The sequence below is a fragment of the Bubalus kerabau genome, chromosome 3 (assembly GCF_029407905.1).
Source record: "Bubalus kerabau isolate K-KA32 ecotype Philippines breed swamp buffalo chromosome 3, PCC_UOA_SB_1v2, whole genome shotgun sequence".
NCBI lineage: Eukaryota > Metazoa > Chordata > Mammalia > Artiodactyla > Bovidae > Bubalus > Bubalus kerabau.
Genome location: NC_073626.1, coordinates 184,860,320 through 184,871,404, shown reverse-complemented (window position 1 = coordinate 184,871,404; position 11,085 = coordinate 184,860,320). Strand labels below are relative to the sequence as shown.

General features: G+C 55.2%; 2 protein-coding genes across 7 annotated transcripts in view; one reads left to right on the top strand and one right to left on the bottom strand.

Annotated features, from left to right (window-relative positions):
- Nucleotides 1-1,463: 1,463 nt before the first annotated feature.
- Nucleotides 1,464-10,418, top strand: LDLRAD2 (low density lipoprotein receptor class A domain containing 2). The gene is made up of 7 exons (XM_055574497.1): nucleotides 1,464-1,545; nucleotides 3,648-4,082; nucleotides 6,813-6,944; nucleotides 8,793-8,954; nucleotides 9,078-9,263; nucleotides 9,385-9,536; nucleotides 10,281-10,418. Exons 1-7 carry the CDS (start codon nucleotides 1,464-1,466, stop codon nucleotides 10,416-10,418), a joined length of 1,287 nt encoding a protein of 428 aa, XP_055430472.1.
- Nucleotides 9,678-11,085, bottom strand: part of HSPG2 (heparan sulfate proteoglycan 2) — a 108,384-nt gene continuing 106,976 nt past the window's right edge. For all 6 annotated transcript variants that reach the window (XM_055574218.1, XM_055574219.1, XM_055574220.1 and 3 more), the window contains one exon: nucleotides 9,678-10,965. In XM_055574218.1, the coding sequence (XP_055430193.1) occupies nucleotides 10,793-10,965 (173 nt within the window). In that variant the 3' untranslated portion in view covers nucleotides 9,678-10,792. The remainder of the gene's footprint in view (nucleotides 10,966-11,085) is intronic.

The window sequence follows — 11,085 nt, the reverse complement described above, 5'->3', positions numbered from 1 at the left end:
TCAAAGTCTGAGGTGGGGACGTCTTGAAACACAGAAGATCTGTTTAAATAATAATGATGGGAGTCATCATCCAGCCTGAAAAGCGTTGGGCACTGCACTATAGAGACAGACACTATTCTAAGTCCCCCACTTGTATCAAGTTACGTATCCTTTACAATACACCTGCAAAGTTAGATCTACCATTATTCCATTTCGCAGATCAGGAAACTGAGACCTGAAAAGTTTCAGTTTCATATATTAAGGGTCTATGTATGATGCCTTTTGAAAAAAAAAAAAAACTGTTCCACTAATTACAGTTTTTGAAAAAGCCTGAAATGGTCCAAGCCCTTCCTTTTACACATAAAGAAGTAAAACCCAGAAAAAAGGAAGGTTATTTGCTCAATGCCACATATTAGTTCTTTTTTCCTGGATTTTTGCTCTATGTCAGGCACTGTGCTATGACCTAGGGCTTCAGAGAACAATAAGACATGGAATTTTAGTTGGGGGGGGGGGTCAATGGATAATACATACAACAAGATAGATATAAATAAGCAAAGTAATTCCCTTTGTAGCTCAGTCGGTAAAGAATCTGCCTGCAATGCAGGAGACCGGGGTTCAATTCCTGGGTCAGGAAGATCCCCTGGAGAAGGAAATGGCAGCCCACTCCAGTATTCTGCCTGGAGAATCCCATGGACAGAGGAGTCTGGTGGGCTACAGTCCATTGGGTTGCCGGAGTCAGACACGACTGAGCGACTCAACCACCACCACCACCAAAGCAATTTCAGTGAGCACTGAGATAAATTCAGGGACATGTGACTGAGTGACGAGGAGGGAAAGCACTAATTTAGATTGAGAAACGGTCAGGGAAATGTGGTCTGAGCAGGTGACACGTGAGCTTGAAATCTGAATGACCCAGAGAAGTCAGCCATGGACCACCACATGGAGGAGGGGCAGTCCAGGCGCAGGAGCAGTAAGGGCAAAGGCCCTGAGGCAGGAGCCCTTTGTAACAGAGCCGAGTCCTGGGCCAGCGCTCCTTCACCACTTGCTGCCTCTCTAAGGCCCTCAGAGAGGCCCATTTGGTGTCCTGGGCCTCTCACTTAAGCTTAGCCCTAAGATGCCAACTTCTCCAGGAAGGCAGCTGTTCTCTGAGGCTGTGGGACCCCCCCTCCCAGAAGCCCTGTGGCTGAACCGGATCTGAGTTTCCTGGTTCCTGTCTGGCAGGGGATGAGCAGGCATCCTCCCCGCCTTCTCTCCCCAGGCTCCTGCCCCAGCCCCAAATCTCCATGACAACCCTAGACACAACCCTGATCTGAAGAAGAGTCTGGAACTGGGAGCACAAACATCTCTGGAGAGACCAGAGGAGCTGGTGCACTTGCCTCCTCTTGCTCCCTGCGTCCTGCCAACCCCTCCACTGCAGTCTTCCCAAAGACCCCAAACTGCGGATTCTGCCGGTCTACCCCACTGCTGGGCACAGGACAGCTGGGATGGAAGTCTGTCCTCCTCAGCTGCCCCAGAGGCTGCTCCTGCTGGGGGCAGTCACGCTGACTGCATCAGCTCTGCACATCGGTGAGTCCAGGGGGCTTGGCTGGGCAGGCAGGCGACTCAGGCCCACCACCCTTAGTGTCTGTTTCCCCAGTCAGCATTCACCCTGATGGGCTGGGATCCCTTGGGTTGGGGGACACTGGGAAACTCTGAGTCTGCTCTTGTCTGGCACCCCCAAATCCACCCCAATCCCTCTGGGTGGCTGGAGCTCCAAGTCACCCAGAAGCAAGGGCCTGGGGGCAGGTGGGGCAGCCCTCAGGTCTGGCACTGGGAAACGCTGTGGACTTTGGGGTCAGATGACCCTGCATTCACACACTCACTCTACCCTTGACATCACTTTTTTTTTTTTTGGCCTCACTGCATGGCATGTGGGATCTTAGTTCCCCAACCAGGGATCAAACCTGTGGCCCCCTGCTTTGGAGGCACAGAGTCTTAACCACTGGATCACCAGGGGAGTCCTGACTTCACGTTTCTATTTCCTCAGCAGTAAATGGGAAACTTCACTGTTTCATTTCCTCAGCAGTAAAATGGGAAGAACAATAGAGCCTTGCTCCTTAAGGGACTGTTAATATTATCCATGTGAGATCAACCATGCAAGACACACAGACAGCACCCTGCACGTAGGAGGTGCTCGTCCACTCACTCTCTGAAACTCTCCCTGTCCCATGTGCCTCCAGGACAGGTTCTGGCTTTAGTAGATCTGCACAGATATGAGAAGATGCTCCTACATCCTGAGCCCTAAAGGAGAATTTCTCCCCCAAAGACCCAGATCCTGGCTTGTCCTCAAGTACTACTAGTGCCCTTACCATGCACCAGAAAAGCCACCTCCTGTTCTCTCTCTCTCCTTACAAAAATCAGAGATGGTTTGAATACTTACACATTATCTCATTAACCTTCATAACGATTCTGTACCAATGAGGAAGTTTGGGGCTGGAACAGATACCAAACTAAAGGGAATGTTTAACATAAGGACATTTATTATTTCACTTAAGAAGAGAGGCCTTAGGTGAGACCAGAATGGTTTTCAGCAGCTCAACTGTGCCAAGGCTCCTCCATAATTCTCATGACCTCATCCTTGCAAGACGGCTACTGCAGCTCCGGGCATCACATCCTCAGTCAATGACTTTCAAAAGCAGGAATAAAGGGGGGCTCCTCATCCCACAGCTCTCCCTTTTTTGTTAAATTAAGGAGGAAAATCTTTCTCAGGAACCCTCAGCAAGCCTATCCTTAAATCTCATTGGCCAGAATCAGGTCACATGCCAACCCCTAAACCTGGCAAATAGGATTAGAAGACTTGGATTAGGCTAATGACCAGGGGGCTAGCACGTTGCTCCCTGACAGCTGAGGGGAACTGAGTTTCTTTAGCAAGGAGAACCAGGGAGTGGCTGTTGTCTGGGCAGGTGCCCAACTGTGTCTCTCCCATCCTTCCTTACCTAAGATAAAACGAACACTTCTGCAGTGCTCAGTAGGTGCTCCCCGAAGCACTGCACCCACACCCACACGTGCTCACAGTCCTTTAGTTTCCACTCCAAAATACGGAAAGGTCTGACAACCAATGTTGGTTTTTAAACTAACTGGCAACACCTTGACCTGAACTGACAGGAGTCTGTGTATTGTCTTTATTTGTCCTACTTAGGGTAAATGTTCTGTACAACTGCTCTAGAAAATGTGTTTGATCACAGAGGGCTGCGGCAGACTCCGTTTGAGGCTGTATCATATTATCTTTCTAAAATCTGGGAAATCCTGAAACCACATCCAAAGGTGGTGTGTTTTTTTTTAGATTTTTTTTTTTTTATTAATGTGGACTGTTCTTATTATGTTTGTTACAATATTATTTCTGTTTTATGTTTTGTTTTTTGGGCCACCTGGCAGGTGGGATCTTAGTTCACTTGCCAGGGGTGGAACCTGCCCCCCCACCCCCACCACCTCCATTGGAGGGGGAAGTCTTTACCACTTGGCCCCAGGGAAAGTCCCTGTCCTAGGGTTTCTGAATAAGAGATTGAGGACTTGAATTCAATTTTGTAGCCCTCACAAATATTCTGAGATGGACCAGTCATTCTGCCCCTGGGCAGACGGCAGGGGCCAGGCCGGGCACCTCGGTTCCAGGGCTGTTCTCTCCATTGCAGCTGACCTGGTGGACCTGTGCGGCCGGACCTGGCAGGCGGACGGGCTGCTGCTGCGCTCGCACTCCGCGTCGCGCCGCTTTTACTTCGTGGCCCCGGACACGGACTGCGTGCTCTGGGTGCGGGCGCCCGCCCCCGGCGACAGGATCCGCCTCCAGTTCCGCTTCTTCCTGGTCTACAGCCTGGCCCCGCCGTCCGTCTCGCCCCCGTTGCTCAACGCCTCCGCCCGGCTGCCGGCGGACCCCTGCGCCCCCGGCTCCTACCTGCAGTTGTACGAGGGGCCGCCGGGGACGCCCCGGCCCCTGGGAGCCCCGCTCTGCGGCCTGACCATCCCGGCCCCGGTGATGACCTCCGGAGACCTCCTGGGCCTGCGCCTGGTCACCAGAGGCCGCCAGCCCCGTGTGGACTTCGTGGGCGAAGTCATCTCTTTCCGGCTGGGTGGGTTGGGGCGGTCTGCCTGAACCCAGAGGGGCCTGGGCCTGCAGGAGAGAAGCGGGTGGGGCGGTCCAGACCCAGAGCCAACCACGGGGACTTGACTTCCTGCACCTCACTCTCCAGCATCCACTCCCTCTTACACATGGCACAAGCACACACCTCGTACACACTGCTCCACACACCCGGCACACACAGATGCCAAAGCACGATCCACCTGGCTCACATATGGCACACTCATTTGCACACACAGTTCGCATCACACACACCTCATACACAGTACCACTTTGTACACTTCCAGGCAACTCATGCCCACATATGTAAACACACCGGCTCCTCTGTCCTGAGTCTGCTTCTCAGACGATTGCAGAGGGGCGGAGAGTTAGGACTCATGGTGACTGTTAAGTGGGGGAAACCTACTTAGGCAAGGAAAGGGAACTGATTGTGATATTAACAGTGATCCCTTATTGAGCATTGTCTCCCGCCCTTGGCAAGCCAGATCTCTGTTCTCACTGCAGCTCTGCTGGGTCATACTCTCGTATTGATGGATGGGAAACAGGCTCAGGGACGTTAGGCAAAGTGCTGCCAGCCACCCCAATCACAGGCGGAGCAGCGGGGCTGTAACTGCTCGAGTTGGTCCTCTGCTCACATTGAGTCAAGGCTTTAGTCCCGGCAGGTTCCCCAGGACTGGAGACACTCACTGATGCTACCCCAGACGAGCTGCAAAGCCCAGAAGTTTCCAAAACCACAGAGAAGCTTCATCGCCCTCTCTGCCAAAATATCCAGACTGGAGCATTAAATATGGGGTTGTGAGAACTTGGAGGCAAGAACAAGGTGGGGGGGGCACTCTGAGAGCCAACCCAGGTTCACCAGGAGCTGGACCTCGACATGCCAGGCCCTCGACAGCCCTTCAACCTGAGCTGGTCAGAGACCACGCCCTGCCATCTCATGTGTCTCTTTGGGGCCATGACTGATGGGGCTTGGGGTCCCCTTTCTGGCTCCTGCGCCAAGGGTCCTAATGTTGTTTTGCAAGAAGATCTCACTGGCTAATTGGAAACCAACTCCTTCCCTTCCTCCCTTCTTTATTTCCTCTCTCTCCCTTTCCCCCCATGACCTTGCCCTCCTGTGAGGCGCCAGCCAGGCATGTCGCAGCTGCTCTGTATTTAGCAGGATTGGGCTCTGAAGAGCAGGTGGCAGTGGTGAAGCTCTGTTGCAACTCTGGCTCCTTTGGATCGCTTTTTATCATATTACTGTTTGTGTTTCCGCTCACAGATATTCGCTCTGACACCTACACATCTTGTGCTTATGAGAGCATTCACTTTCATATGCACATGTAAGAAACCCAATTCAAGTTGGCTTAAGCCAAAGGAGAATTTGGGGGGCTCCTATAACTGGGATACTAAGGTGTTGGTTCAGGTATAGATGCATCCAAGAGCTCAAGTGATGCCTCCTAGGCTCTCTCTCTTTATTTTTCTCCCTTTGCTTTGGATCTTTTGGCTTCCATCTCAGGCAACTCTAGCTCCCTCTTTCTACTTGGCAGCAAGGTGACCCTGCAGCTCCAAGAACATAGTCTCTCTTATAACTCTCACCTCAACGAAAAAAGAGTGAGGATCTTTTCTCTATTGGCTGTGCCGTCGTGTGGCTGGCAGGATCTCAGTTCCTGACCAGGGACTGAACCTGAGCCCCCTGCAGTGAAAGTGCCAAGTCCTACCCACTGGACTGCCAGGGAACTGCAGGGATCTTAAGGTTTTAGCAAAAGTCCTTAGGGTCAAATCTGATTAGTCACATGGGACCTGTGTCCATTCCCAGAACCTGGAATGGAATGCTCTGATTCCCATGCTCAGCTCTGAGCCATGGGATTGGTCAGTACTGCCGGACCCAGCTTTTTTCCACAGAATAGGGTACTGCATAAGCCAGCCTGTCTGCTGCACCTGGGCACCAAGTCATCCCCTTTTCTCGTCTGTGCGTGTGTTCATTCATTTAACAAGTATTGAGTGGCTGCCAGGCACCAGGTGCTCTTCCAGGCTCCAGGGATTCACGCAGCCATGAGTGAAGGAGAAGTCCCTGCCTCACTTGAGCTGACGTTCTAGTGGGCGAGACAGACCACAAAGAATCAAGCAAATGTGTGTCCTGCAGAGGTGGTAAGTGCTACAGGGGAACCGGAGTCAGGATAAAGGGGCGGGGGGAGGGGTGGCATGCGGGTCTCGTGTGGGGTGAGGGCGGTCCTTCGGGCAAGATGGCATTTGAGTGCAGACCTGAGAGGAACGAGGCTTACGGGTACAGTGCTGAGAGTGGGAAGTGCTTGGAGTGTTCCAGTCACCGGGCCCTCACATGTGCATGTACACACTCACAGGCTCACACGAGCATGGGGCGGAATTCCTACCCCGCCGCTTAGATACAAGCTATGTGGCCTTGGTCTAGCGACCTAGCCTCCCTGTGCCTCAGTCTTCTCCTCTCCAAAATGGGGTTGATAACAGTATTGACCCCACAGGGTTGCTGTGAGAACTCGATGAGCTGGGATGTGAACCATGCCGGACCTGGCATAGCAACTCCGTAAATCTTAGCCACCGTCACCCTCATCATCTTTATGATCACACCTCTGTCTCATCCATACTCTCATCTGCATGCACCTAGAAACAGCCTCTCCTGCTCACACGTCCCACATTCCCTCCCCGCAGGGCCAGACCTGCCCCAGTGCCCAGGGTCCTCATCGCATGCCTCCCCTCTCTGCCACAGGATCCTGTGGTGCCTACTTCCCATGTCGGAAGGGCAGGTGCATCCCCCCGAGCCTGGTGTGCGATCGCTGGGCCATGGCCAACTGTGGTGACGGCAGTGACCAGGCCTCCTGGCCACCGGCCAACTGCGGAGGTCAGTGGGGGGGGGGGCCTGGCCCCCCGAGCAGCTGGGATGGGAGCCGGAGGCAGGGGTGTGGCGGGAGAGGATAAGGGGAAGCAGCAGGGACTCTGTCCAGACCAGGCTGAGGACCTCTAGCCTTAGGACCAGAGGACGTTAGAGCTCGAAGATGCTGGAGGTGATCTGGTCCAGCTGCTTCCAAATGGCGTTTCAGTGGTGCTGAGGGTGCGTTCTGTCATTTCCAAGAAGAACTGACTGATTTGAAAAGACCCTGATGCTGGGAAAGATTGAAGGTGGGAGAAGGGGCCGACAGAGGATGAGATGGCTGGATGGCATCACTGACTCCATGGACACGAGTTTGAGTGAACTCCGGGAGTTGGCGATGGACGGGGAGGCCTGGCGTGCGGCGGTCCATGCGGTCACAGAGTCGGACACGACTGAGCAACTGAACTGAACTGAAGTCATTTCCATCATGTCTGACTCGTTGTGACCCCACGGAATATAGTCTACCAGGCTCCTGTGTCCATGGTATTCTCCAGGCAAGAATACTGGAGTGGGTTGCTATGCCCTCCTCCAGGAGACCTTCCAGACCCAGGGATTGAACCTGCATCTCTTATGTCTCCTGCGTTGGCAGCAGGATTTTTTTTTTTTTTTTTTTACCACTAGCACCACCTGGACCAGGGTTCAAACCCGTGTGTCTTGCATTGGCAGACGGATTCTTTACCACTGAGACACCAGGAAAGCCCTCCATGCAGACATTTTTGTGTATTTTTCTCACAGTCATATCCCTTAGTCCCCAGAGCAATGTCTGGGGTATAGTAGATGATCAAAAAATACTCGTCGAATAAGTGGAAGAAAGAACCTCCCTGTGCTTCCGTTTCTTTACCTGTAAACTGAGGATGATAAACTGAGGCTCTTAGATTTGTCATGAACTTTAAGGGAAATCCTGTGGGTGAAGAGCCCAGCGCAGAGCACGGTGCTGGGCGCACTGACGATGCTCACCTCAGGCACTTCCTTCTTGAAAAGCAGCTCCATTCATCCACCGCAGCCCACAGAGCTAGACTGTGAGTTCAGGTCCACCCCTGCCACTTCCAACTGTGTGACCTGGGCAAGTGACTCAACCTCCCTCTGTGCTTCAGTCCAGTTGCTCAGTCGTGTCTGACTCTTTGTGACCTCATGGACTGCAGCACGCCAGGCCTCCCTGTCCATCACCAACTCCCAGAGCTTGGTCAAACCCATGTCCATTGAGTCGGTGATGCCATCCAACCATCTTACCCTCTGTCGTCCCCTTCTCCTCCCGCCTTCAATCTTTCCCAGCATCAGGGTCTTTTCAAATGAGTCAGTTCTTTGCATCTGGTGGCCAAGGTATTGGAGTTTCAGCTACACCATCAGTCCTTCCAGTGAATATTCAGGACTGATTTCCTTTAGGATGGACTGGTTGGATCTCCTTGCAGTCCAAGGGACTCTCGAGTCTTCTCCAACACCACAGTTCAAAAGCATCAATTCTTTGATGCTCAGCTTTCTTTACAGTCCAACTCTCACATCCATACATGACTACTGGAAAAGCATAGCTTTGACTAGATGGACCTTTGATGGCAAAGTGATGTCTCTGCTTTTTAATATGCTGTCTAGGTTGGTCATAACTTTTCCAAGGAGCAAGCGTCTTTTAATTTCATGGCTGCAGTCACCATCTGCAGTGATTTTGGAGCCCCCCCCAAATAAAGTCTGTCACTGTTTCCCCATCCATTCCTTATCTGTAAAATAAAAATACTAACACTTGCTCAGAGGTTTTAGGAGGATTAAATGAGACATAATCATTTAATCATCAAATCTCAGTGTGTTGGTGGTTATTTCCCCCTTTAGCTCCCTCTCCAGAGCCCAGCCAGGAGGGGAATACAGATGACGGTACCTCCCAGACCCTGACTCCCTCCCCAGCTCTCCCGTCTTCAGGCCCACTGGGGATGGCAGCTGAGATGAGCCCGCCAGCCCACTGGGACCCTGCCCGACAGGGTGTAGCTCTGGAAGGTAGGTGGCTCTTTGTTACCACCCACTGTCGCTGCATCCACCGAGATCATACTTGTCCCGCTCCAGGGATGGGCAGGGGGCAGCAGGCCCGGGCCGAGGCCTGAGTGGACTCTCTTTCTGCAGGGCCCCGGCTGCAGGGGGTGGCGCTGGCCTCCTCGCTGTCCCTAGCCTCTGCTGGCCTCCTCCTGGGCCTCCTCTGGTGCTGCTGCTTCTCCGGCCAGCTGGCCCACCGGGCCCGGGCCCGTGATCTCTGCTGCACTGTCTGTTACACGTGTCCTGGCCAAGTGGCCCCTGGGGGGCTGCGGCTGAGTGAGCCAGCCTTCCAGCATCAGGGGGTGCATTCCTAGAGAGGCTTCGGGCATCGGAGGGAAGAGTGGGCTCTAGGATCAGACGGTCCCTGGGTTCTGCCCCCGCCCCCCCCCCCCAACAGGGCTGTCTACCTTTGAGCCCATCACACAACCCTCGAGACTCAGTCTGCCCCTCTGGAAGATGGGACGATTTCTGCCTCGGAGGGTCATGCTGAACGCCACAGGGACAGTTGACCCTGCAGCTTGTTTTGGCAGCTGGCACTCTGCTGGATCCGTGAAGGGCAGGGAGCAGGGGCCTCATGCGCCTGAAGCTGTCTCACTTCACCCCTGGACCTCGCTGGTCCATCCTGCTTGGCCCCACCCTGGCCCACCCTCAGGGACCACGAGTCCCGCTTGAATCAAAGACACAGGAGATGACAGCCCTGGCGGGGATAGCACCGTTTATTAAGAAAGATCAAGACAAAGACCACAGGAGGGCCCCTTCTAGGACACAGAGGCCAGGCGTCCCGGCCCCATGTCTGGGGGGCTGCTGGCAGGGTGGGCGCGTGCCTCCAGGCGGGCCCTCGGGCGCCCACAGATGGGGCAGGACAGGCACATCCCCTCCCTGCCCCTCCCAGTCATGTGTCCCAGCTCCCCGCACCCAAGGCACTTACTCTTTCTGACCACCAAGGCCTCTTCCCCCCATGTCCCCTGGGCCTTCACTTCCAGATCCGTGGGGGGGGACGTGGCCTGGCGTGGGCAGGAAGCCCCTTTCAGTGTGGGGCTCTGCCTGTAGCAGCTCCTGGTACGAGTGGGCTGGAGTTTCCCTTGCAGCCCCTTGAGGGCAAGGGGGCCCTGGGCTAGGTGTGGGATTGCTGGGGAGGGGGCGATGCAGGCCAGGAGGGCTTGGTGGGAAGGGGAGGCTGCCAGGGGCCGGGGGCCCAGCTGGTCTGGTAGGGGTGGAACGGGGCTGGGACGTGGGCTGGTGGGGGGGATTGGGGGCTGCCTGCCCAGGGGTGAGCTGCCTTTTGCTCCACAGTTGGCACTAAAGAGCCTTCCCAACCCAGAGGACGATGGCCAAGGCCAACTGATGCCCTCCGCTCTGGGTATCTGGGGAAGCTCCAAGGCGGGTGGCAAGGTGCCGGGCTGGAAGCCGATGTCGGCTCCACAGAAATGAGGGCCACCGCCCCGAGGCTGGACAAATGGGCGGCCCAGCACTGCTTTGGGGGGGCTCTGTTGGTGGGGGCGGTTCTGACCCCACTGAGCCACTGCGCCTAACCCCGAGTCCTGGTGGCCCCCCGAGGCACCGGCTCTGGTGCAACCTGCTGTACCCACAGCCTGTGGCTCTGCCCAGGTGTGTTTGTGGGTGGGGGCGGGAGGGGGTGACGTGCCCACCCTCCAGTCCAGCCCAGGGCAGTAGCAGCAAAGCGTGGCATCGCCTCGGTTTCTTACAAAATATTCATCATCATCATAATAATAATATTAATAATAATATAGTCGCCGTTGCGGGGCTGGGGTGCGGCCCAGGAGTCCGTGGGGGGCAGGCAGCGCCTACGAGGGGCAGGGGCGTGTGTTGGCCCCTGCCTGGGCACGGTGCTGCATGTCCACTGGCTGCGGGGGCGGGCCGCCGGGCCGGGCGGAGTGCAGCACCAGGTTCTTGATGCAGCCCGTGATGCCCGAGGAGAACCTGCCCCCGGTCAGCACAGCCACGTCGGGGGCTCCACCTGCGGGGTTGGGGGAGAGGGCGGGCCCATCAGCTCCAGGAGCCCCGGGAGGGGGCGCTCCAGCTCTGCTGGGGGGTGCAGGGGCCCCCAGTCCCCCCTCAGCACCCGGAGGAGCAGGGC

What these genes read in the sequence shown, in the direction of transcription:
- LDLRAD2 (XM_055574497.1), top strand. Translation starts at nt 1,464, where the DNA reads ATGGAAGTCTGTCCTCCTCAGCTGCCCCAGAGGCTGCTCCTGCTGGGG. An exon ending in TGCATCAGCTCTGCACATCG is followed by an intron (nt 1,546 to 3,647) that starts GTGAGTCCAGGG and finishes TCTCCATTGCAG; the next exon opens with CTGACCTGGTGGACCTGTGC. An exon ending in GCCACCGGCCAACTGCGGAG is followed by an intron (nt 6,945 to 8,792) that starts GTCAGTGGGGGG and finishes TTCCCCCTTTAG; the next exon opens with CTCCCTCTCCAGAGCCCAGC.